The sequence below is a fragment of the Myotis yumanensis genome, unplaced genomic scaffold, assembly GCF_028538775.1.
Source record: "Myotis yumanensis isolate MYYU_CA2020_CCGP unplaced genomic scaffold, mMyoYum1.0.hap1 SCAF_4, whole genome shotgun sequence".
Taxonomy (NCBI): Eukaryota; Metazoa; Chordata; class Mammalia; order Chiroptera; family Vespertilionidae; genus Myotis; species Myotis yumanensis.
This window is the reverse complement of record NW_027223755.1, coordinates 107,403,993-107,430,378: the sequence shown is the minus strand read 5'-3', so window position 1 is coordinate 107,430,378 and position 26,386 is coordinate 107,403,993. Positions and strand designations below refer to the sequence as shown.

The 26,386-nt window shown below is 55.8% G+C and overlaps 2 protein-coding genes across 2 annotated transcripts in view; one reads left to right on the top strand and one right to left on the bottom strand.

The window, feature by feature from the left end:
• The first annotated feature begins 432 nt into the window (after window positions 1-432).
• Window positions 433-20,844, top strand: KDM8 (lysine demethylase 8). Its single transcript, XM_070413822.1, has 8 exons — window positions 433-437; window positions 1,434-1,956; window positions 4,073-4,239; window positions 6,012-6,144; window positions 13,235-13,279; window positions 18,208-18,357; window positions 19,012-19,104; window positions 19,195-20,844. The coding sequence occupies exons 1-8, from the start codon at window positions 433-435 to the stop codon at window positions 19,357-19,359; spliced, it is 1,281 nt and encodes a 426-aa protein (XP_070269923.1). The 3' UTR covers window positions 19,360-20,844.
• Window positions 20,845-25,307: 4,463 nt separating this feature from the next.
• NSMCE1 (NSE1 homolog, SMC5-SMC6 complex component) overlaps window positions 25,308-26,386 on the bottom strand; it is a 29,363-nt gene continuing 28,284 nt past the window's right edge. Inside the window, exons 7-8 of the mRNA XM_070413632.1 lie at window positions 25,898-26,018; window positions 25,308-25,499 (exon numbers count right to left, since the gene is read on the bottom strand). Coding sequence (XP_070269733.1) covers window positions 25,420-25,499; window positions 25,898-26,018 — 201 coding nt within the window. The 3' untranslated portion in view covers window positions 25,308-25,419. The remainder of the gene's footprint in view (window positions 25,500-25,897; window positions 26,019-26,386) is intronic.

Below are 26,386 nucleotides of genomic sequence, written 5' to 3'. Positions count from 1 at the left end.
AAGGGTGAGGCCTGGGGGAGGAGGGAGGGTGTGGGCAGGTTCCGCGCCCGAGGGAGCAGGTGGGGCCCGCGCGCTGGGCGCTGAAGGACCGGGCTTTCCCACTGGCCACTCGGCAGGAGCTAACTCAGCATCAGCATCGCGTTGTGCCCCTCAGGATGCGAAGGCCGGTAAGTCACCATGCTTAGGGGGGGCCGTCCAGGGGGGCGAGGGGCTGGGGTCACGGCGACAGAAAGAACCCGTCCACCCGGTGCAGGCAGAGCCAAACGCTCGACACGGGGATTGAAGTGGAGAAATACGGGCTGTTTTATTGATGAAGGGCGCCATCCAGGAGACGGGCGCTAATGCCCAAAAGCAGGAACTTGGCTATAGATTATTCCGGCAAAGGCACAGGACACCGTGGGTTAGGGGTTCCGGTTGTGCTGGGTGCCCATGATGAGGTGAGGTGAGGGAAATGAATCTTCTGATCTTGAGAGCTTTGAGGTCTTTTCCGGTCCGTCTGTCCGGTCTCACGGGTAAGTAGGAGCTGACCTATAACGTAGGTCAAGATGTCATGTTCAGCCTGACCGAGGCCGGGACTGGGACCCCATTCGGCCGGCCCGGCTGCTGCCTTCTGATGCCTGGGGGGGAGGCAGGGGGCGGGTCCTGATTATCCAGGGGAAAGCCTCGGTCTCTGAATATAGAGAGAGAAAGGGATGGGATTTCCAGAGCGAGGATTGAAACCAAGTCAGTCCTAAGGACCTCAGTTTCAAATGGTGCCCTGTCGTCAGGCTCCTTCCTGAGAAGTTAAGGTCTCGCTTGTTCAGCAGCCTCCGTTGAGTGCCTGCTGTGAGCCGGGCGGTTTACAGGTCCCAGGGAAATGCAGAGCGATGTGTTTGCCCTGGAAGAGCTCACAAGCTGGTATTAGAGAGAGACGTGTGAGCAGGTATTAGTGCTGCATGTGGCAGCTGCTATCAAAGACGCTCCAGGGCTGTTGGAACATGAAACACTGCCCGGGAGCCTTGGCGGGCCCCTGCAGGGGGTCACTGAGGGTGGGATAGGTTTGCCAGAGAAGAGGGATAAATATTCTTCCTGAACAGATATTTATCCTGTGCCCACTGCACGCCTGGTATTGTGCCGGGCCCTGGAGACACAGTGGTGACCCAGACAGATGGGGCCCTGCCCTCAGAGTTTATGCCCAGCAGAGGAGTCCATTGTCAAAGGACCCTCGCCCTGGCACATGAGATGTGTGTTAAAAGGACAAGTGTAGGAAGCTGCAGGAACCTACTGGGGACCAAGTCTGTATGTGGTCGCCCTCTCTCTGTATATATTTTCTAAATCTCAGTGGTTGACATGTTGGCCACAGGAGTCATCACAGTTTTATTTTATAAAAAGGAATTGTATGGATTCACGTGTCCCTCATGGTGTTTGCTGTAACTTATTTCTTCCTCCACCAGCACTCAGCCTGAGCTGGCGGTGGGCCTGACGGCAGAAGACAGCAACCGAGACGCGCTGGCGGGGCCAGGGGCTCTCTGGGAGGCCCTCCGGGCGCTCCTGCCCCGCACTAAAGAAGAACTGCGGTTGGACCTCGGTTCGAGCGTGGAGGGGAGTGTGGTGGTGCTGCTGCAGCAAGCCGCCGACCTCTTCTACGGGGGCAGAAGGAGCGAGTGTCTGCAGACGAGCGAGGCGGTCCTTGACTACTCCTGGGAGAAACTCAATACCGGGCTGTGGCAGGACGTGGACAAAGACTGGCGTCGGGTGTATGCCTTCGGCTGCCTCCTGAAAGCCATGTGTCTGTGTGAAACGCCTGGGGACTCGGCCACCATGGCCGCAGCCCTCAGAGTCTGTGACATGGGCCTGCTGATGGGAGCGGCCATCTTCGATGACATCCTCATTAAAGTCGCTGCTGTCCTCCAGGCGCACCTTCCCCCTGGAAAAAGGCCTGCCCAAGGTCCGGCCCCGGAGCAGCCCCGCTTAAAGGTATCTTGGTGGCATTGTCCGCGACCACACCTAACACAACCCAACAGCCCTGTTTTTCTAGAAGGGACAAGTCACCTCTCTGGCTGAAAATAGCATCTCCATCGACTTGGAAATAGAACAGTTCCGCCTATTTTCTCAATTTCTTCTTCCGGTTTCTGCAGAAGCAGTGTCCTTTTGGGAGAGGGAGGGTGCAGCTTCATCTTTCCTAAGAGAAACAGCTCAGGGATTGTGTGGGTGAGAGTGCAGCCAGCTCACCCATCTCTTTCAGCTTCTTGGTCAGCTGGTTGAAGTATCACCCACTTTCCTGGCTGCCTCTGTCCCTGTGCTGCTGAGTGTGGGGGAGATAGCACAGTTAGCTGTCTTCTGATCAGGTGACTGATCAGTCCTGCCCTGTAGATCCTTGCACATGTCCCTGCTGGTATTTAAGTGCACGTGGCAAAGGATGGTTTACTGAGACGGCTTCAAAGCCCAGTGCTGACACACAGACCTCTGGGCAGGTCTGTTCACAAAGAGGAAACATCTATAAAAAAGTGTGGGGAAATGTTCAACCTCATCTTGGTTTTAAAAAACAGGCAGTCATTTTTAGCTGTGAAATTATTAAACGAGCTTTTATACAATATCCAGCATTGCCAAGGGTGCCAAGAGCTAAGTACATGGTGTGTTCACTGACCTTGGAGAGGGCTGGGCAGACATATAGACCAAGGGACAAAAACCTGTCCCCTTTGACCCAGGTGTTACAGTGCCCTTTCCCATGCTGAGTCTGTCCCAGGGCATATGGAGGTGGCTTCATGGCCAAGGTGGTACTCATGGTGTGGGTGGTGTTGGCCAGTGGACATGCTAATAGATAAGGGCCCGAGAGCGCAGGCTCTGGAGCCAGCCTGCCTGGGCTCAAGCTCCCACACTGCCATCCATGACCTGTGAGTCAGGCAAGTGTCATAGTCCCTCTGTGCCCCCGCTGCTCCCTTGCCTGTAAGAGGGGGTTTTCTCAGCAGCTTTATGGAGCACCAGCAGTGGCCCAGATGTGCCAGCGCTAGGTGATGGTACAGTACAGAAGGGCCCAGGCCCTGTCCTCCCAGCGCTGACAGTCGAGTGAGGCTGTAAAAGATGGGGGGAGGCAGCTTCAGGGAGTGTTCAGGGAAGGCCTCTTTGATGAGGGACATCTACATATATAAAAGCCTAATATGCAAAGTGTCCCCTTGGGAGTTCAACCGACAGGGAGTTTGATTGCTCACTATGACGTGTGCTGACTGACCACCAGGGGGCAGTGCAGAATGAAAGAAGGCCCCTGCCAGCAGCCGGCAGCCAGTGAAGGGAGGCCCCGGCCAGCAGCAGGCAGCCAGCAGCCGCTAGGGACCCTACCCATGCATGAATTTCGTGCACTGGGCCTCTAGTGTGACCACAAAAGCTTGTTGTGACAGTGAAGAGAACAAGCAGGTACAGGTCCCAGCACATTGCCTGCATGTAAGGATGTTAGCTGCGCTGCTGCCACTGCTGCAAATGTGGAGAACTGGCTTGGGGTCCGGCGATGGGGGCAGAGGACGCTGACACACGCCAGGCGGCCATCCTGGGTTCACACATGAGAACTTGTCTCCCAGTAGTTTAACATAAGGAAACGGAAGCTCAGAGACAGTCACTTACTCAGGTCAGTCAGTTGGGAGATGATTAAGTAAATTATAATGCAACCACTCCTGGGACATTGCAAGGACTGGTGGTATCAGGGAAACTGCTTTAGATAAATTATTGGACGGGAGAGGCAGAGTTGCGTGTTCATCATGAGTATATTACCCACGGATCAGCAATGTGTCTGAAATGGTGGGGAAGGCACTAGGGAAGGAGAAAGAATGCCCATATGTTAGATGGTGGAGTGTGGGATAGTAAGTTTTCCTCTAATGCAGAATTTCTGTGAAAGCAACATACTACTTTTATAATTGAACAAACATTGGAAATGACCTGGTAAAGAAAAAAATACCTTGCTCTCAGGAGAAGTGAACAGTAGCAGCAGCAGTAGTAATGATAATAAATGTTAGCTATTATTGTTATTAATGACTCCAAAGCTTGCCTACTATTGATGCAAATTCCTTGGTGGTTGCCACCTGTTTTGTTTTATTTTAAACAGAAAGCCAGGAATGGCCATGTTTCGATTCCCGATATGAGGTCAGAGAAAGCAGTCCCTCGGCTTCACTGTCCGTCCCTGCAGCATTTCAGGAAGCATTATTTGATTCCACAGACGCCTGTGATCTTGGAAGGCGTGGCCGACCATTGGCCGTGCATGAAGAAGTGGAGGTGGGTGGCTGCTGAGGGCCAGAGGTTCTCCCTCCATTTCATCATTCCCAGACTCCCTGCACTCCTCCTCAGCATCTCTAAGGAGCACAGCCCCTGGACACGTCACTACCAGGCCCTGGGGTGGGTGGCTGAGGGTTAAACAAGAACTGACAGCCCTGGCCTGGTGGGTCAGTGGTTAGAACATCAGCCTGCACACTGAAGGCTGCAGGGCAAGAGCACATACCTGGGTTGCAGGCTCGGTCCCCAGCTTTGGTCAGAGCGCATTCGGGAAGCAACTAGTCAATGTGTGTCTCTCGCATCGTTGTTTCTATCTTTCTCTCTCCATCCCTCCCTTCCACTCTCTCTAAAAGTCAATGGAAAAAGTATCCTCAGGTGAGGATTAACAACAACAACAACAAAAAGTTGTGGACTCAATTCTTGGTCAGGGCACACACCTAGGTTGCGGGTTCATCCCTGGTAAGGTGCGTACAGGAAGCAACCGATTGATGTGTCTCTCTCACATCAGTGTTTCTTTCTCCCCCTTCATCTCTGAAATTAAAAAAATAAAAATAGGGGGAAAAGGAGACATATGTAATACTTTAAACAATAAATAAGTAAATCCTCGGGTAAGGATTAAAAACAAACAGCAACAGTCAGAGCTCTGGATCTTTGCCAGATCTAAGACAATCACCCTCCCACTTGCTTGCCCGAAGCCGTTTTTAATTCGGGCTTCAGGGCAGTCCAGGGTTAAGTCTCTAAAACAGTTTGGTAGGATCTTGAGAATTTTGTGCACTTTCTCGAGGGCCCTGAGGTTTCAGAGTAGAAGTCAGAGCCCCAGAAACAGCCTGTCCCCTTCTCTGGGCACCTACGGCTCTTATATTTTCTTCCTCCTCACACCTGCCTGTAGTCCCGCCTCAGGCTCAGGCTCAGGGAGGCTGGCAGCTGGAGAGTGGCCATATCACCATAGCTGCGCATCTTTTTGGAAATGAAGAGGGTCTCTAGGGAAGGGTGAGCGAGTCAGCCTGCCACGGTGGTAGCCTTGTGGAGGGAGTGGCTCCCACTGAGACAGAGGAGCTCTGACTGCAGCAGCCCATGTGCCAGGCATGTTTCACTGCGTGCCAGGCGTGTTCCATGTTTCACTGCATGCCAGTGGTGTTGCATGTTTGCTGTTTGCCAGGCGTGGTACATGTTTCACTGCATGCCAATGGTGTTACATGTTTGCTGCGTGGTACATGTTTCACTGCGTACCAGGTGCCAAGACAGGCCCTTGCCATGTTTAACTCTCTTTGTCCTGGTTCCTGTGGGACAGGCACAGTCGTCGCCACCATTTTGCAGTGATGACCAGAGGCTCAGTGAGGTTAGGTAACTTGCTCGATCCCCAGGTCTATTGCGGCAGGGTCTGGAGTCAATGCCAGGCCACCAGGGTTGAGACCCAGGCACTTCTCCACCCTGTACTGCCGGCCATTTACTCAGCTGCGTGACAAGGCGTGCAGAGAGAAGGCTCCTGCCAAGCTGTAGCAGAGCAGCCGGGGAGAACTGAGGCCAATGAGGTTTATTGGATCTGTCCGCAAAGCCATCCAGCGCCAGGTGGGCAGAGGTCTAATCCAGTGGTCGCCAACCGGTGGTCCGTGAGGTCCAAAAGGTTGGCGACAGGTGGTAGCCAGTGCAATGGGGGTGGCAGCTTCCACCTCGCAGGTGGTGATGCTGAGAGGAGACCAGTGTCCAGCGTGCTGAGCAGAGTGCCCTGCACGCGCGAGCAATAGTGATGAAATGACGTGTATGTTTTCTGACAGCTTGGAGTATATACAAGAAATTGCTGGCTGCCGCACTGTCCCGGTGGAAGTGGGCTCCAGGTACACCGACGAGGAATGGTCCCAGAGGCTCATGACGGTCAGTGAGTTCATCAGCTGCTACATCCTCAACGAGGTATGTCATTCTGACTCCTTTCTAATACTTACTGGAGGAACACGTTACATTTGGGCACATAACGCCGTGCACCGCACTGGAGGGTTGGGAGTGGTCAGTCTCTAGGAGTCTTGTCAGGAGGCGGCCACAGCCAGGAAGGCAGGCTACTGGGTAGGCAGGTGGGCCACATGACAGGACGTGAGGGGCTCATTTCAAAAACTTTGTTGTATTTCAGTATCATGAGTATATTCTAACATTGTGCAACCATCCCTACTATGTAATTCCGGAAAATGTTTATCACTCCCAAAAGAAACCCTAAACTAAGTCATAGTCGCTTCCCACTCCCTTTTCCCCCATCTCCAGGCAACTACTAACCTGCTACTGTTTCTATGGATTTGCCAGTTCTGGGCATTTCCTGTAGATGGAGTCATGCAGTGTGTGGCCCTCTGAGTCTGGCTTCTGTCACTGAGCCTCATGCTTCCAAGGCTCATCCAGGTTGTGGCATCTGTCAGTGCTGCCCTTCATTCCTCTTTACGGCTGATCGTATTCCACTGTGTGGAGAGGCCATGTGCTGTTTATCCATTCGTCAGTTGGGGCAGTTGAGCTGTGTGCACTTTCCGTCAGTATCAAAATGCTGCTGGAGCCCTGGCCGGGTGGCTCGGTTGGTTGGAGCATCGTCCCGTACACCAAAAAGGTTGTGGGTTCGATTCCCTGTTGGCACAAAGCTAGGTTGCGGGTTCCATCCCCGGTCGGGGCGCATATGGGAGGCAACCAGTCGATGTTTCTCTCTCCTTCCTCTCTCTCTGAAAATCAATAAAAGCATGTCCTCGGGTGAGGATTTAGAAAAGAAACGCTGCTGTAGACACTCGTGTAAAGTGTGTGTGTGGACATCGTTTTCGTTTCTGTTAGGTGTGTACTGAGTGGAACTGCTGGTAACGCCACGTGGTAGCTCTGCGTTTCACCTTTTAGGAACGAACTGCCAGACTGTTTTCCAAAGCAGCTGTGCCGTTTTGTCATTTCAGAGTCTTACTAGCGAGGGCCGGGAATGCAGCTTGTCTGCAGGGGCCTGAACCATCCCTGTTGGCCGGGACAAGGGGAGCTCTCAGGGGCTGTCCACCCGCACCTGTGGTGGGCAAGGTCCTTCACAAGGTGTGCGCGGTCAGCATCAGTGCTTTGCACCTCTTCCGCCGCACCCGGCAGCCCGCCCCCAGCCCAGGGGCTCTGTAAAGCTCTGACCGGTTTGGTCATGGTTCTGCTGCATTGACGGTCCAGGTCAATGACCATGGGGCTAAGGTTTCCTCGCTTGGCCTTCTCACCTCCTCACCTGACGGACCACCCCGTGGCCCTTCCTGACCCCATCTCTGCGCTCCTACATTTCCCCTCCTCCACGGCACTCGGTGCGGTTCACTTGGCTGCGGGGCCCCTCCAGCAGGGCTCACAGACGTCCTTCCATTCCTGCTTCTGCATTCTCCCGGCCCCATCTCTGCTCAGTTCACTGTCACCTGGAGGCCTGGAAAGGGAGCTGTGGGCTAGAGACGTGCCGTGTGCACGTCCACCTCTGCTGTAGGCATACACCCCGCGCGGGCCTGGGCATCTCCCTCCGCCAGGAGGAAGCCTGCTTGCTCGGCAGAGGCGGAGCCAGAGGGTGTGCGCGGGTCAGGGTGTGCACCTGCAGTTCAGGCAGAACAGCACTGTATCCAGCACTGGCCCTGCTGGCTGTGTGTCGTCGGCTGGTTACTTAACCTCTCGGGTCGCCAGTGCCCTGACCTTTGCTTAGTTAGGTCGGTTGGGGTCGGTTGAGGTTACCGACGCTTCCTAGGGTCATTGCGAGAGTAGCAAGGGGGGCTGCAAGAGCACAGCTGGCGCTCAGTTACCGCGGCCTTCGGTCCCTCTGCCCCAGGGGCTGGAGGTCACGTCACATCTGGCTCTGCCCGGCGCTTAGTGCAGGGTCTGGCATTTCTAAACTGTTTGTGGGAAGGAAGAGAGGATGAAGGAGAGAGACAGAAAGACAGATTTTTGAGGAATCCTGGAGGAACTTCTTTCCTTCAACACCGTTTCAGCCTCAGAGCTTGAGGCCAAGCCACCTCTGCCCTGGAGCCCAAGGGCCGCGGCTGGCGTCCCTCCACTCCTCCAGTGGATCCTCACCGAGGCCCAGGGGCCTGCAGAGAAGCCCTCGGTCCGGGGCCGGTGTGTGGGAAAATGGGTGCTCAGATTAATTGCTGGAAAGAGTCTAAATCATTTAACTTTGGGGCAAATAACCTGGCAGAAGCTATGAAAATAAAAAGCACATACTCCTTGTCTCAGTTCTGCTTTTGGACATAGTATCTTATGTAATAAAGAGCTAATATGCAGCCGAACCGGTTTGGCTCAGTGGATAGAGCGTTGGCCTGCGGACTCAAGGGTCCCAGGTTTGATTCCGGTCAAGGGCATGTACCTTGGTTGCGGGCACATCCCCACTGGGCGGGGGGGGCGGGGCGTGCAGGAAGCAGCTGGTCAATCTCTCTCATCGATGTTTCTAACTCTCTATCCCTCTCCCTTCTTCTCTGTAAAAAAAAATCAATAAAATTTTTTTTTTTTTTTTAAAGAGCTAATATGCGTATGATCGTCACGCCCTCGTGACAGGGCCAGGGGACCTGCGGCCGAGCCCCCGCCTTGTGGGGCTTGACGGGGTTGGGGCTGGCCGGGTCTGGGTCTCGCATGATTTCGAGGCGTGCACGGGTGGGCAGGGACTTGACTCTGGGTCCCGCAGCACACCCCAGATCTCTGACACTTCTATTATAGAGAAAGGGCAAACAGCAATATTAAAATATTTCCTCTAATTAATTCCATTTTAATGTGCACGAATTTCATGCACCGGGCCACTAGTATGAATATAAGGACCAAACTATTAGGCTGTTGATGAAACACTAGCAAACACCCCAAATGGGCAAAACAACCCCAATGTCCGCCAGCAGGGGGAAAGGTGAGTTAATAACAGTGTACCTGTCAATAAAGAAATATCCAAAAGAATGAGTCAGACACGTATGTATCGACTTGAGAGATTCGTGGTGAAATGAAAAAAGCAGATTTCAAAGCAATACATATAATATATATAATATGATTCCATTTTTATTTTTTTAAATCATCCCCTTCATTTTTTCTCCAAGAGGATATTAAATTGTTTATTGATTACACACGGTAATGGATGATACACAGGTTTCATTCCCATCTGTAATTTTATCTGGTGCTGTAATTCAGTGTAGATATATTGCACAGGATAAGTCAACAATCAGTAATAACCTAATAGACTCCATGACTCTGCTTGGGTGACCCTTTTAACGGTGAACTGCAGGCCACTACACAGTAGATGTCAGTTCGACACACTAGGGTTTCTGAAGACACTGGCTCCTGTGCCCAGCAGTTTCAGATGGAACCTGACATCACTCTGAAGTGATTCCGACGTCACACCTTTGGGGTAATTTACCAAGATGGCTTCAGAGCAGCCTAGCTTTACCCAGCACATGTAATAAAAGACACGTCACTCAGTGTCGTGATCCGACTATTCCATTTAGCCATCAACAGCATGGTGCAAAAAATCTACATCAGGAGCGAGACCAAGATGGCGGCGTAGGTAAACACCGGAGACCGCTGCCGCAAACAACCATTTCAAAAATACAACTAAAAGACTGAACGGACATCACCCAGAACCACAGGAAGGCTGGCTGAAGAGAGACTCTACAACTAGAAGGAAAGAGAACAGCAAATCGAGGCTCAGAGGCGGCGCAGTGTGGAAAATACAAAGGTACCGAGGTGCGCGCGCAAAGCGGGCTGGTGGCTGAGGGCGCGGTTGTCGTTTTCTGTCGGGAGTGAGTCTCAGACTCTGGGCTCCAGATCCCGGCGAGTCTCTAGGGACCCAGACTCAAACGGGAGAAGCGGGATTATCCGGCATCAGTTGGAACCTGAGGGCAACTTTCTCTCCGAGGTTTGCAGCGGCTGCCGGGGTTCTGAGAAGCAGAGCCTCTGGGAACGGGACTGAGCGTGGCCATAACTGCTCCCTCCGCCCGCCCTGTGGATCCCGCCCCGCCCAAAGCCTGCGCACAGCCATTTGCCGATCGCCTCAGGCAAAGGCTAGATTAGCGCCTCCCCAGAAGGCAGACGTTTTCCATACAGCTGATTCCTATAGCCAGCCGGCCTGGGGGTCAAATCCCTCTAGTGTTAACTACAACAATTAAGGCTTGGCTAGAACAAGACTGCGCACAGAGACCACAAGGGGGTGCACCAAGAAAGCATAAAAGATGCAGAGACAAAGAAACATGACAGAAATGGAGGATATGGAGCTAAGAATCGCAATTTTGAGGGCTTGCCATAAATTTGTGCAGAGCCTCACGAAAACTAATGAGACCCTCGATGCTACGATAAAGAAATTAGAAAGTAAGCATACACGGACTGAAATAAAGAATATTATACCCAATAGCAGACCAGAGGAGTACAATAATCAAACCAAAGATTCGACAAAAAACACCCAATTGGAAAAGCAAAATGAAAAAAGAATCCGAAAGTGTGAAGATAGTGTAAGGAGCCTCTGGGACAGCTTTAAGCAGTCTAATATCAGAGTCATTGGAGTGCCAGAAGATGAGAGACAGCAAGATATTGAAAACCTATTTCAAGAAATAATGGCAGAAAACTTCCCCCACCTGGAGAAAGAAATGGACTTACAGGTCCAAGAAGCGCAGAGAACCCCAAACAAAAGGAATCCAAAGAGGACCACACCAAGACACATCATCATTAAAATGCCAAGAGCAAAAGACAAAGAGAAAATCTTAAAAGCAGCAAGAGAAAGAGGCTTAATTACCTACAAGGGAATACCCATACGACTGTCAGCTGATTTCTCAACAGAAACTTTGCAGGCCAGAAGGGAATGGCAAGAAATATTCAAAGTGCTGAATACCAAGAACCTACAACCAAGATTACTTTATCCAGCAAAGCTATCATTCAGAATTGAAGGTCAGATAAAGAGCTTCACAGATAAGGAAAAGCTAAAGGAGTTCATCACCGCCAAACCAGTATTATATGAAATGCCGAAAGGTATCCTTTAAGAAGAGGAAGAAGAAGAAAAAGGTAAAGATACAAATTATGAACAACAAACATGCATCTATCAACAAATGAATCTAAGAATCAAGTGAATAAATAACCTGATGTACAGAATGAACTGGTGATTATAATACAATCAGGGACATAGAAAGGGAATAGACTGACTATTCTTGGGGGAAAAAGGGGTGTGGGAGATGCGGGAAGTGACTGGACAAAAATCATGCACCTATGGATGAACACAGTGGGTGGGGAGTGAGGGTGGAGGGTGGGGTGGGAGCTGGAAGGAGGGGAGTTATGGGGGGAAAAAAGAGGAACAAATGTAATAATCTGAACAATAAAGATTTAATTTAAAAAAAAAAATCTACATCAAAACCCTTTGTTGGAATGCTTTCCACTTTCCACAGAACAGAAACTAAAATAACCTGTTAACACAATTAGTCACAAGCACAGTCCTCGAGGTTTTTGCCCTTTCACATGAGTGTTATCTAAACCAGCGGTCGCCAACCTTTCAGACCTCACAGACCACCAGTGGTCTGCGGACCACCGGTTGGCGACCGTTGGTCTAAACCACATCTTCTTGGTAGCAGTGAGGCCCTGCCACCACTGAGCTTGGCTGCGTTCACAGGTCGCTGTAGCCTGCAGCTTCCCTGGCCCTTCTCTGCTCTCCTCTCCTGCTGAGCATTGTTTCCTGGTAATGAAACCTGCCGCTGCTGGAACCGCCACAGCCACCTTGGTTTCGTGGTTTGGCAAAGTGTTCGCTTCCACCACCATAGGAGCCAGAGCTTCTGCCTCCTAAGTTTCCTCCTTTCATGGGTCCACAATTTGAAGATGCCAAAATCACTGTAGCTTCCGCCACCTCCAAAACTGCTCCCATCATTACCAACCCATGACAGCTACTGTCCCCACTGCCACCAAAGCCACTCAGCCACAAAGTTCCCTCCACGACCAAAGTCGTCATTCCCACCAAACCACCTCCACGGCCACCTCCGAAGTTTCCAGAACCCTTCGACCTCTTGGGCACTGGCCATCTCTTGCTTGGACAGGGCTCTCCCTACTTCTCAGTGTGGCCATTCACAGGATGGTATTTCTGAATGACAGTCCTGTCTATGGAGTCAGGTACCAAAGCCAACCTCTCCTCTCGCCACTGCCTGGCTCAGTCATGGTTTCAATCACTCCATCTTCCCACAGTTCAGAATAGCCTGTTAGGTGAGTTCTCCTGTGTCTTCTTCAGTGCAGCCAGCAGAAATCTTCCTCACAGTGCGGTGGGGACCAAGTCTTTGAGATTCCTCTGGACACAGCCCTTGCTGACCTGGCATTCGTGGCTGCATCCACCTGTTTGGCATCATGACAAGCCCAGAGCCTCAGGGGCGCTTGGTGATTGATCTCATCACAGCCTGTGCCCCCTGGCTCAGAAGGGCTCCTCCGACTCACATCGTTTATTGCAAAGCTCAAACCTCCGATGAAGAGCCTTGGCAGCTATTGGCTCTTTGGGAGACTCGGACTTAGAAGGGTTGATGACTGCGAGAGGGGAGACCAGCGATGCTGACTCCGCGGCTCCACGGCAGAAAGGAGTGATCTAACCAACGTATCTGCCCTTTTTTTAAATTGATTTTAGAGAGAGGAAGGTGGAGAAACACCAATTTGTTCCACTTCTGCATTCGTTGATTCCTTCTTGTATGTGCGTTGACTAGGGATCCAGCCCACAATCTTGGTGTATGGGGACGATGCTTAACCAACTCAGCTACCTGGCCAGGGCCTGCCCCTTCATTTTTAATTTGAGTCAACTGAGCCCTGGGCACAAGCTGATAAGCTCCAGCAACCTCTGGCAGAGGCGGCACAGGTCCCGAGACCACATCAGCCGCTGGGTGGGAGGAGGGGGACCAGCAGGACAGGGGGGGCCCTCCGCGTGGCTGCCCGGGGCTGGGGCAGGGGCAGGGGCATGGGGTGCTGAGAGCCAGCTAAACAGTAGTAGCACCTGGAGGGCGTCCATCACCACTAACGGGCTTTCTGTGTTGCCTCTGGTGTTTCTCCCATGGACCAGCCGAGGGACGTCGGGTACCTGGCCCAGCACCAGCTCTTTGACCAGGTAGGTCTGAGACCGCGCTCCTCTGCCCTTCACTCTCAGCTCCCCTGCTCCCTTCCTGGGCTCTGACTCCAGAGGGCAGCAAAGGGTAGCAGCCTCATCTGCCAGCCACTGGTGCTCCTCCCTGCAGAGAGCAGACTGGCGCCCTGTGCATCGCCCTCCTCACCAGCAGGTGGCAGGAGAGCAGGCAAGGCCACCAGGCCTGAGAGCCCAGGGCCCGGGTGGAGCGGGGACACGGTGGGGCGGGGGGCCGGGGGTAGTTGGGGGAGTCCACAGCTTCAGGTGTGGTCAGAACTGGAGAAGGAGTCCCGGGCAGCCAGGCAAGGGCGAGTCGCTGCCTTCCCTGCAACAGCTTTCTGGGCAGGTCCAGGCACCGCCCTGACACGTCTCATGTCCCCGGCAAGGCTCTCCCCACCCTGGGCCTGCGCACTCGTGGCAGGGGCCGGGTTTGACTCCCTGGGTACCCAGCCTGGTGGGCCAGATTTAAGGCCCCGAGGACACACCTGCTGAAAACTGAACGAGGAAGGGGGTGCCAGCTGCAGCTGGGAGGAAGGGGGCACAGCGAGGCCAGAGGCAGGAGGAGCTCCCAGCGGGCAGTGCCTCACTCAGGCCAGAGGGGCCAGTGGGATGGCCGTGTTGGGTACATCAACCAGCCTGGGAGGGTTTGTCCAGAATTGCAGAGCAAGGAGCTGGCGAGGAGGGAGGCTGGGGCCAAACTGGGGAGGGCCTTGAATGCCAGGCCAAGAACTCAGATTTATCTGGAAAACATCAAGGAGCCCTGTGAGGTTTTTCACAGGAGGGTTCCTAGTGAGAGGCAGTAATTCCAATGGAATCCAGCAGGACAGCCAGGGAGCCGGGGTACTTGCGAGGGACAGTGATGGGGGGGAAGGAGGGATGGACACAGCGTAGGGAGCAGAGGTGCCGCTGCCACAAATCAGCGCCTGTGAACAGACAGCAGAGCGTGACCCTGGCCAGCATGGGCATCACTGGGAGCTCCCAGCCATGTGGCCTCCATCCTGGGGCTCGGTGGCTGAGCTCGAGGTGACGGGGGCTCCAGAGCTGCCAAACTTGGAGCTCATGAAGCGGTCACGGGAGCTCAGGACCTCCTGGCTGTGGGAGCGGAGAAAACCAGGGCGCCGGACTACGTAAAGGATGCGCTTCGCTGCGCTGAGGATGGGAAATGCCACAGAAGATAGCAGTGATTGTCTGTGGGCGCTGAGCGGTCTTTTCCTTCTCATTTCTGTAGTTTCCAAATCCTCTAGAATGAGTATGAACGCTCATCATAATGAGAAAAGGTAGACTTGTTTTCAAATGCAAACAACCCGAGAACCAAGAGAAGTGGCGGGAATGAGGTTGGGCTCGTTTGCAGCGCTGTCTACTGAGGAGGCTGGGCAGCCAGAGGCGGCTTGTCCTGGGGAAAGGGGTGAAGTTCGGCTTTCTACCCAGACCCTTCCACGTGCCCACCCCTCACTTCTCACTCAGCACTTGGGGGGGTGGCTAGGCCAGGACCCGGGGCCAGGAGGGAGTGGGCTTCTCTGTAGGCCCCTGTGCACCCTGGATACGGGGCTAAAGACGTCAGAGTCACTCCTGTCCCCGGGGGCCTAAGACCATCACTCAGATGGTGAGGAGTCCCCAGAGGAAGGAGGGGCCTTCCAGGAGGAGGCTGGCGGGAGAGTGGCTCTCGGGGTGGAGCAGCCAGGGAAGGCGTCTTGGGGTAACATTGGAGCAGGGCGGCCGGCAAGGGGAGCAACAGGAGTGAACTTTCACCTTCAAGGGGTGGGGGCTGAGAAGTAGGTGGGGCTGGGTGAGGAAGGACAGTTTTCCGAATGTGATGGGGGACTAGAGGGTGGTGTTGACAGCATGTGGGGTGCTGGCACCTGGACTGGTGGGTAACCGAGGTTGAGGGGAAGGGAGCAATCAAGGACAATTCCTGGATTTGGGAGCCAACTGACTCATTACATGAAGGAGTCCAGGAGAGGTGCTGGTGTGGTCTCAGCCAGGCCAGAGACAGGAGGCTGGGGGGAGAGGGGGGCAGCAGGAATGCCCAGGGAAGGCAGCTCCTGCAGGAGGCGAGGCCAGGCAAGTGAGTCGGTGGCAGGACCACAGCCAAGCATGGGCTGGGCCCCTGTCTGCCAGCGCTATCCTCACTGCCTGTCCTGGGGTGGGGTAGGGGGTCCCAGGTTCAGTAGGGGCTGCGCCACCCTCCAGGAACCTCCACCCCAAAGTTAGAGAGGGCTGGGTGGGCGTGTTGTCTTTTCCCCAGGCCTCCCGTATTAGGGCTTGCAGGTCCTGCCTCCTGGACTCTCTTGCTAGGAGGAGAGGGGGTTCTCATTGACCAGCCCCTACTGTGTGATCCGAGACCTCAGTCACACTGGGCACAGCCCCCCAGGAGGCCGTGAGCCACAGGAATATGGCTCCCTGCCCTGGAGCAGCCATCGGAGGAGAACAAGAGGAAGCTGTTTGAAGAGAAGGCAGCTTGTGATTATTTTGAAGATGTTTTGGCTGTTGCCGGAGTCTTTATCTGGGGTCCTAGGGGCGTTTTCCCCTCTGCTGTTCAGAGCGTGGTGGGGAAGTGTGAGCAGCGGGGCCCTGGGGCGTCATGCGGGGCGGAGGGGCTGGGGCCTCTGCGCTGCTCTCCGGGCCTTCTCTGCCCACGCGAGGCTCAGGGCCGCCCACTCAACCTCTTGCCCAGTGTCTCTTATTGACTTCCTCCCAGAGGCCCCGGATTTAGGATATATTGGCGACTGCACTAGGCCTGCTTTTAACTATTAAGTCATATTGCGGGAGGCTTTCGTCTCTTGGGGTCTCTGAATCCTGGGCCAGTGCTCTGATAACATCAACCAACCACCTTTCGGAAATCCTGATGATGTCATCAGGAACCAGTGAGCTGCTCAGCATCCCACAGGGCCTGGTATGGGGAGAAGGCCGCGGACAGGGCCTTCTCCCTTAGCCCCGAGCAGTGCCCACAGACGCGTTTCTGTGTCTACACCGGCTGCTGAGACAGACTTAGACCACAGACTGCAGGGTCTGGTCAGGGTCCTGCAGGACATTCCAGCTGTTCCCAGCACCCCAACTCGCAGTAACCCCCCTGCAGGGATAGCGTGGCCAGGCTCCCTGCCCAGGACACCTGGCACCTGACACTGGGCACCTTCAGACCAGGCGCTTCCTCTGAAAGCCCCCGAGGCAAGTAGCAGAGGCGGCTCCGGGCAGGCCCCATCCCTCTCAGGCTGGGAAGTGCCCCTGGGCTCAGAGCTGGCCCTGCCATGGGCTTGTGAGGGACCCACACCCCTCAGGGTGGGGCTGGAGGCTGCTCTGGTGGGGCCGGCACTGGGGGTCGGGGCAGGAGGTGGGTTCATCCAGGGTGAGAGGTGTCTTCACTGGGAGCCGCTGGCTGGTTCTTTCCACATGAGGCCAGGACCAGCGCGCCCTGCCCGCACTGCCAGGGTTGCCCACGCTGGCAGTGGTCCTGAGGCTTTGGGAAATTCAAGGGAAACTGAAGCCTGGGCCCAAAAAGAATCGCATGAGTTAAAGCCATAAAGGAAGTCTGGTTGAGTACAAAATGGGCTGGGCTCGCAGGGAAAATGCCTCCTCTCACTCACTGAGCGCAGACTGTCTGTCTGGGGCGGTCCCTGCGCCGGCCTGTGTGCAGCTTTGGAAACCTGCGGGAGACCCGCCCGGGCTTTTAGAGGAGGAGGCCACCTTGATTTCCAGTGTCCTTCCCTCCTCCTCCTGAGGCAGAGATGTCAGGCTGCCTCTGCCCAAAGAGGGCGTGGGCTGGGGAGGCAGGGGCGGTGAGGAAGCAGTAGGGGGACCATCTTAAAGTACATCTTATCGGACGCACTGACGTCAGACGAGATGCAGACACTGATGGTGCGGGCCGCGAGCCCACAGCACCTGCTTTCCTGGCAGCCGCCGCCTCCTGGGAGCGGACATCACAGCCTCAGCCCCCCACCCGGAGCGCAGCGCAGCGCAGCGCAGCTCGCTTCCATCTGTCAGACGCGCAGGCTTTGAAGCCTTGTGCACAGGACCGCCTCGCTATCTGAACGGCTTCCCGCGTGGTGCACCGGCAGCCCCGCGTGGGCACCCCTTCCACCACATCCTCACCACGCTGGCTGCTGCCACTCTGCAGTCTGATGGGTGGGAAACGATAACATCTCATTTGGATTTTTTGCTAACAGGACTGAACCGCGCCTTTATATCTAATTCATTTCTAGGTATTATCTCGTTTTTGTCCTTTGTAGTGGGATCCTTATCATTCTGAATGAACTGTGTACGTTGACCCTTACTTACCACGGTTGCTCAAGCAGGGTGCCCGGTCTGCTGGCTTTATAACTGAGTGACTTGGCGCGTGCGGCCGTCGTTCTTTACCGTCGGTACATCTGGGAGCTCTTCCCCTCAGAGATGTGACCGTCAGTCCCATTTTCTTTTTGTTCTGATTTTTTAAAATAATTAACTCTTTAGAAAATTACTAACTGAAAGAAAAAAAGAAAAAGAAAATTACCAACTGGTTTATTTTTTTTTAAAGGGTGAATTAAACCCATTACAGACACACTTATAAGAAATTATACTCACGTAGATTGCCTGAGCCCCTGTGCAGCCTGAGAGGCCTGAGCGCATTTAAGTGAAAATGTCGCCGGACGCCCCTAACTGGTTTATCCTTAAGTACAAAGACAAAGCACTGGTGTTGGGTTTTTAAAAGGAAAGACACATAAAATGCATATGACATGGAAACAAGTCTGACATAAAATCAGCTCTTCCCTATGATTACATTTTTCAAATTGAGTTTTAAATTCCTGTCCAGCACGTGAGGCCCAGGCGTGTATTACACAGGAGGACAGCGTGCATTTGGCCTTCTGTCAGGTAGTCCTGTGACTTCTGGGCTGGCGTGCCCGGCCTGGCCTTGCCTCCCACGCCTGCTCTGCCACCCACAGATCCCGGAGCTGAAGCAGGACATCAGCATCCCTGACTACTGCTGCCTGGGCGACGGGGAGGAGGAAGAGATCACCATCAACGCCTGGTTTGGGCCCCCGGGCACCGTGTCCCCCCTTCACCAGGATCCCCAGCAGAACTTCCTGGCCCAGGTGGGAGTCGCTCCAGAGCACCTGCCGCTCCCGCGCCGGCCCAGTGCTGCCTCATGGCTGCCTCCCCTCCCGCCCCTGCCTGGCTGGCCTCTCCTGCCAGAACCCTCCCCATGAGGAGCAGCTGCTCGGCCCCTGGTTTCCTGGGACCCGGAAGAGGGCAAGGGAGGGCAGCTGTGCAGCCGCCTTAGTGTTTCCTAAGCACAGGGTCCAACCGATGGGAACACGCCTCCAGCCAGGCGGATGGGTGCACAGAGCAGGTGTCCCCTGCACACCGCTCGGCCCAGCGCTTTGTGAACCGGGCAGCTCACGCTGCCTCGCCAGCCCTGTGCTCTGTGCTGGGGAGGACCCGCCCCTGGCGGTGGGATCGGAGCTGGTCCGCGTGAAGCACTGGGACTGTGGCTGTCACGGCACTGCCTAGCGATCGGCCACAGTGACAGGCGCTGGTCGACAGTGGACCTGACCTGAAGGGACAGACGCTGGACTCGGCACATGTGCAGCGGGGATGGGGGTGGGGGTGGGGATGGGGCTGGCTGGTGCAGGAGCAGCGTGGAAGGTGCAGAGAGGCAGGGAGGGGGTTCAGGGACCTGCAGTCAGTGTGGGGCAGCGGCGGGAGGTGAGGTCACAGCTGGCTCACTGACGGTCACTCTCTTCCAGGTGCTCGGGAGGAAGTACATCCGCCTGTATTCCCCGCAGGAGTCGGAGGCTGTCTACCCTCATGACACGCACCTTCTGCACAACACCAGCCAGGTGGGCCCCGCGCCTTGCAGCTCCCCCCCCCCCCCCCCCCCCCCCGCCTACCACCTGGAGGCAGGCATGTGACTTGTTTGCTCCCTCCAGGTTGACGTGGAGAATCCCGACTTGGAGAAGTTCCCCAGGTTTGCGGAGGCCCCGTTCCTGTCCTGCATCCTGTCCCCGGGAGAGCTGCTGTTCATCCCCGTTAAATACTGGCATTACGTGCGGGCCCTGGACCTGAGCTTCTCCGTCAGCTTCTGGTGGACATAGGCATGCCTTGTGCTGGCCAGGTGTGTGCAGCGAGAGCCCAGGACATTCCAGCCATACGGCAAGGCGTGGGCATAAGGCCTGACGTGTTGGGAAACGGGCTCTGAGGTTGGCGGCCTGGGTTCAAACCCGGCCCCATGGCTTAAGTGCCATGTGATTCGGGCAAGTGTGTCTCCACCTGGAAAACGGGGCACTGGTCCTCACCACAGAGGGTCTGGGAGGTGGAGCGTGTGCAGAGCCCGGACAGTCATGCTTGTCACACAGCTGTCATGACGGGGCCTCCACGCCGTAGCCTGCAGGTGGGCATGGTGGGCATGGCCCTGGTCACGGGGAGAGTCCTTGCCAGCTTGCTGGAGAGCTCAGACCTCTGCTGGGCAATGGGAAGTCCAGGGACATCCTTTTTGGTTCTTTATTTATTTATTTTACTCATTGATTTTGAAGAGAGGAAGGAGGAGAGAGAGAGACATCAGTTTGTTACCTATGCATTCATTGGTTGGTTCTCACATGACCGGGGATGGACCTGCAACCTTGGCACATCAGGACGACACTGCAGCCGAGCTCCATTTCCAAGCTCCGTTTCCGTGCTGTCACTGCTGAGGTGTGACCTGCCTTCGGGGAACTGCGTGGTGCATTCCCTGGGCGCCCTCCCAGGAGGCTGTTCCCAAAGCAAGAAAGCGACCCCTCGCCAACGCCGAGCAGCCCCTCCTGCCCCCCGGGGGCTCCACCCTCCCAGCTCCCAGCTCACTGCTGTCTGGGGAGAGGCCCGGACATCAGGCTTTCCATGTACATTTATTTTGTTCGTATAAATGTGTTGGTTCTGTTTGTATAAACGTAGCTTGTTGTTTGTGTTTAGCCATTAAGACTTCCCCCAGCCCTGTGACTGCAGGCAGGCAGGCACATCCCCACAGCTGACACCAGGAAGGCCCCGGGCCTACTTGCCGTCCACGGGTCCCCCATTAGTGCCATTTATGCAGGACTGCCTGCAGGTGACACTTGTCTCACCGTGACCGTGAGGTAAACAGTAATCTGTTCAAACCAATCATAAAAGAAATTTTAAAAGCTTATAATAAACCTTTAAAAAAGTACACTCTTCCCCTGGTTGGTGTGCTCAGTGGTTAGAGCACCGGCCCGAGCACTAAAGGGTTGTGAGTTCAATTCCCAGTCAAGGGCATGTACCTGGGTTGCGGGTTCGATCCTCAGTTGGAGTGCGTGTGGGAGGCAATCAGTCGGTGTATCTCTCTCTAAAACTCAATGGGAAAGTGTCCTTGGGAGAGGAATAACAACAAAGTTATACAGTCTCACTAATACTCAACAATATGCAGTTTGGACAAGCTCCCAGCTACATGATAGCAGCTTGTTTAAAACTACTCCGTGTTGAGAGGAGGATGTCCTGCTGGGTTCAGTTTGACGGGCTCGCAGCAGCCCAGCCTTACACCCTCACGCCCGCCGCTGGGCCTGCTCATCCTCTTCTGGATCCGTCCCAGGAGACAGCGCACGGCGGTCGGAGACACATGCCGGTCCATACAGGTGGCGTCACCTGTAACAGCGGTGCTAAGGGAGGAGCCCCACTGTTTTCCTTTTCAATACACACCAGGCTCTTGGAACACTCCTGACACTTCGGCTCACCAGATGGGCGGGGGGCACCAAGCAAGCCTGCGACACGAGCCGGGTGTCCTGCAGTTTACTGCGGTTCTGACATGTCTGCCGGCGGAGTGGCAGATCCCACAGGGTAGGGCTCAGTCCCACGGGCTGTTCTGGGCAGGCAGCACTCAGGCACTGAGGACAGGACAGAGCAGCAGGCTGCTCCCAGCCTCGGGCAGGCCGGCGGGGGCAGGGGAGGGGCAGTCCAATTCGTTGGCAGTAATCACGGTGCTGGAGGCTGGTGGGACCATGTGAGGTGGTCACAGGGAGGAGGAAGCATTGGACCAGGGGAGTCAAGGGCGTCTGGAAGGACACACAGAAGACACAGTGTGGGCCTGGAGACGGGTGCAGCTCCTGTGTTTGGGATTGCAAGAGGCCAGGATGGGGTGAGGGCCGTGGCACGGGATAAAATCAAAGGTCATGGAGTCGAGGCTGTGCCGGCTCTGGCTGCCAGCGGCTGGGGCTCACTGGTGGCAGAAACCCAGCTCAGGCAGTTTAAGCAGAAACAGCAAAGCAGGTGCAGTGGCTCCGTGACAGGGATGCCGTGGAGGAAGCCCAGGCCAGGCCTCCCTCCGCCACACTGCTGGCCTGGCCCTGGCTTCAGTCTCTCCTCTGGCACGTGGGTCTCCCCAGGGGAGATGACACATCTGATCAGCTCCACATCCTCCAGCACCAGGACCCAACCTGGGGGCTCAGAAACCCCAGGCCACCCGGTCACTAGGAGAGGCGTGGAAAGTCGGTGGGGAAAGCTAAAATGGCGGCTAATGTAACTGGCCAAGGAGATTGAACTTGATCACAAAGGTCTCCGGGTTTCAGAGATTTGAGCAGAGACTTGGAATAAACACAGGAAAGCTGGCTGGTGGCAGGGAGGCAGGCGGTGGAGCTGATGTGGTGAGTGAGCTCAGGTGGGCAGTGTGCACGGAGGACGGCCAACGCCAGAGCTAAAGAATGTGGAGTCGAGTTCTGAGCAACTGCCTGTGAGGATTTCTTCCCCTCTCTGGCATCATTAATAGTTACTCACCTAATTCTTCACATGAAGAATTTCCAGCAAATACCACCACTGAAGGTAGTGAGGCATGGCAGCTGCTGGCCATGGAGGAGCGTAACTCAGGGGTCTCGAGCGGAACTCGCCCTTCACAGGGGAGGGCGGCTGCGGCTCCAGCTTCCTCCACGGGCCCAGCCTTCACAGCTGCCCACTCCTGCTCTGAGCCGCTGTGGAAGAACAGCGGTTCACCTGGAATGTGATTCTAACGTCAGGGACCAGAGGAGAGATCATTCTAATCTGACATGGCCTTAGCCGGTTCGGCTCAATCGATGAAGCATTGGCCTGCAGACTGAAGGGTCCTGGGTTCGATTCCAGTCCAGGGCACATGCCCAGGTTGCGGGCTTGATCCCTAGTAGGGGGCGTGCAGGAGTCAGCCAATCAATGATTCTCATCATTGATGTTTCTATCTCTCCCTCTCTGAAATAAAATTATATATATACATATATATGTGTGTGTGTGTGTGTGTGTGTGTGTGTATTGAAAAAACTGACATGGAGGCCTGCCTACCTCAAGCAAACGCCCCTTGTCAGATGGGCGTGTCCTCTGGGCAAGGCTCCAACATCGCCTAGATATGCAGCTAGAATTGAGATCAGCTTGGGAAAAAGTGCCAAACTGCTGTTCCCTGAGCCCAGGGCAGGTGCTGGCACGAGGACCCACTGCCCGCCCATCGGACAGGACTGAGCCGGATAAGGCCCCTCCCGTGGTGGTTCCCACTGTCGTGGGGGCCCGTGAGGACAGTGACAATGGGATCGTGCCGAGTGATGAGTGCGATGCAGACAACAGAACAGGGTCACAAGTTAAAATGTGACAAGGGAAGGGTTGGTGGGGACATGAAGGAGCTCCAAGAGCAGGTGCAACGGTCCTGAGGCAGGAAAGTGTCGGTCATGGGTGAGGAGGAGCCGGTACAACGGGGGCAGCGGGAGAATGGCAGGGGCAGGGGCAGGTGGGCAGGGACCTGGCTACAGCAGCAGAGGGAAGGACGGGGCTAAGCCAGGGAGGCAGGCGGGCTGCGTGTTGCTGTGTGAGAAGGGCCTGAAAGGAAGACAGGAAATCCGAAGAGCAGGGAGTGTCGGTCCAGTCAGTAACTCCTGAGCGACTGTCAGGCTGCGCAGGGAGCGGGCAGGGCCATCACAGCGGCCGTGAGTGCCAGGCAAGGCTTGGGGTTTTGTGTTCGGGTTTTGGGTGGGCTGGGCCCAGGAGTCTGCAGGAAGTGCAGGTTGGTATGAGCCCAGGGGAGACTGGTAGCAGGAGGGCCAGTGTCCCCGCAGCAAGGAGTTCGGCTCCTGGGTCACAGTTAGGACTCAGCTGCACCTGCAGGAAGACCCTGCCTCCCCTGGCGGCTCAGACCAGCCACCTGCCAGGACAAACGAGCTGCCCTGCCCCCACTCCGGGGGTCGGTTTGCTCTTAGCCCCGGTATCTAGTCTCCCTTCTTCATGGATTGCATTTGGGAGACTACCTTTCCCGGGAGAGCAGCCTCGCAGTCCTGGAGGGCCAGCCCTGGGGCTGCATCCTGAGGATGACTGAAACTGCTGGGGTCATTTACAGTGGCAACAGTGCCATGTGACAGGAGTAACTCTTACCACCCCGGCTTTTCTGGACTGTTCTCCTGCCTTCCCCACGTCTCTGCAAGCTCCCTCATTCCCTCCCAAAAGTCCTGCAGCCGCCGGGATGGCGCCTGTTCCTGCCTGACACAACTGAATCCGCAACCCAGTCAGTCATAGGCACCCACAGGCCTCTGCCAATCGGCTGGCACGTGCCTTGTGAGGACTGGGCAGGACCCCAGCTGGCTCACAGAGCTCAGCCTTCTCACTGCCTGGGAAGCTGGCATGAGGGTCCGGACGCAGGACTGCGCTGGGAGGGTGAGCCTCCCACCAGCAGGTGTCATCCGTCCACTCCTAGTGCCCGCTTCACTGGTTTATGGAGGGGACCAGGCAAAGCACCCTGCCTTCCCCGATGGAGGCCTCCCCACCCACTCGGTGCTCACAGTTCACTCTCTGCCTGGTAATAGCACCTGCAGTTTGCTCAGCCATGTGGTGTCTGAGGGGCTGCTCCCAGGTCCCTAGGTGAGCCCCAGGTGGTAATGCCAATTGGACCATCCATCCCCGCCTCTGCGAGTAACCGATTGGAGCTGTAAACCATGAGGATGTTTGCCGAGTGGGGTAGGCACTAGCAGACCCCCCTCTTCCTGCTGACACCGGGGGATGGGGGCCTGGATGCTCGGTGCCCTCGGAACACCAGGTCGAGCCTCTCCTGGAGGCCCCTCTGGCCCAGGCCTTCCTTGCTTAGACCAGTTGGAGCTGGGGTTTCTGTCAGACTAACAGGGTCCTGACTGACACCGAGGGGAAGAAAGACAGGAACTGAAATTGCGTGGCAAGTGTGATGACCCAGGAAGTGACGCCCAGCCAAGACCAGCAGGCACAGGCAGGCTCCGAGGAAGGAGGTTCGGGCGGGGGGACAAGGCAAAGGCTCAGAGGGAGGAGCAGGACCTCGCTCAGGAACCTTGAGGAATGCTGCCCCGCTGAAAAGGGGGAAGGAAAGGCCATGAGATGCGCAAGGGCCTCATCATCTGGGCCCGTGAGTCCTGTGTGCCTGGACCCGAGTCCTGTCAGCAGTCACCGGGGTCTTTAGCAGGGGTGCCAGGCTGATTGGCATCATGGGACGGTCACTGTGGTAGAAAAGATGGAGCAGGTGGGCCGCTTGGAGCCAGGAGCAGTGAGGAGCTGGTGCAGAGGGGAGGTGGGGGAGGGACCTGGCCCAGGGCAGCCGTGGGGGGCTGAGGGCCACCTGGCAGGTGGGCAGCCAGGTGTCATGACAGGTTTGATGCAGGAGGCCAGGGAGGAGGAGGCACCGAGGTCAAACCCCCAGTTCAGGGCTGGGCAGCTGATGGGCAGGGCTGCCAGGCACTGAGCTGGGACAGAATTGCCCACTGAGGAGGGTACCTTCAGCCGAGCCTGCAGGCTACATGCCATTTGGGCCAGTTGCATCATGGGCCAGAGGAGAGTCCAGACCATGGGGAGGTCAAGGCCAAGGCCCTCACCAGTCCAGGTCTGGCTGGCCAGTGCTGGTGGGACAAGTAACCAAAGCTGGAGAGTGATGGCGAGGCCACCCTGAGCAAGGACAGTGGGCCCCTGGGCCGGCGCTGTGCAGGAGCTGTGGCACCTCCCCCGCTGGGACCCGACCCAGGGCTCCCGTATCAGAGAGCTCCAGAAGACCTGCTAGGCCAGGACGCACTTCCCACAGACGGGCGCGTGACACAGAGGGGGCTGCGGTGACGTAAGTTTTATTTCAAACCTGCTAATAAGGGAAAATAAAGCTCGGAGGAGGTGACGCGTGTGAACTCGAGGCACAGGTCTTCCAGCCGGGGCCGCGGCACCCGCTAGTGCTGCCTGGGCCGCAGGGACTTCCTGCTGGGTTTGGAGAGTCCAGCCCCCCGCTCCTTCTCGGGGTCGAAGACTTCTACACACAGAGAACACCGGAGGACACTGAAGGGCAGGGCTGGCTGCACTCCTGACAAGGGCCACGCTCCCAGCTACACGTGACGTGCCCGGGACCCTGTCCTGACAGTGCTCACTGCTAACCCTCCACCCACTGCGAGGACGGGAGTGAGCCCGGTGACACGTGCACCACTCGAGGGAGCTGCTGGGAGAGAGCCTCGTCTAGACCAGGACCCATGTGCCTGGGGCTTTCTAGTGAGTTCCAGGGAGCCTCTGAACCATGCAAACCAGGAGCCCCGCTGACCGCAGAGCCCTCTGCATGGGGGGTCCCGGCCCGGCTGATGCAGACCCCACATGCGCCCCACCTCCCAGGGCCCCTCCCACAGGCCAGGAGAGCCCAGGAGCCTCAGGGACACCAACCTGGGATCTCGTGGGGCCAGTAGTCGTTACAGTTGGGGCAGCGCGGCTCAGAATTCGACTGGAAATACTTGGCCACACAAGGTAAGTGCATCCTGATCCCACAGGTCTCGCAGCTCTGACCCTGGAACAAGAACGGACAGCTTGGAGCCCCGTTCGCACCTCCGCGCACACACCTGCAGGAGACTGTCCGGCTCGCTACATGTTTGTCTTCCAAACCCCAGATGAATGATAATCATCTCAAAGTCCTTGGTGCAATGGGTTGATTAAAGAATTCCAACGAACGCAGCTCAAGACTACAGGCCAGGGCAGGCAGTGGTGGCTGGGAGGCCCCGCAGAGCAGCAAGAGCACCCCGAAACTCAGCTCCCTGCACGCGTAGGCCTCATATCCTGCGGGTGGATGTGATACAACTTTTCAGAAAGCACCGGGCAATGTACTTCAAACACTTAAAAAAACACCTACACTCTCTGTCCCAGGAATTCCACCTCCAG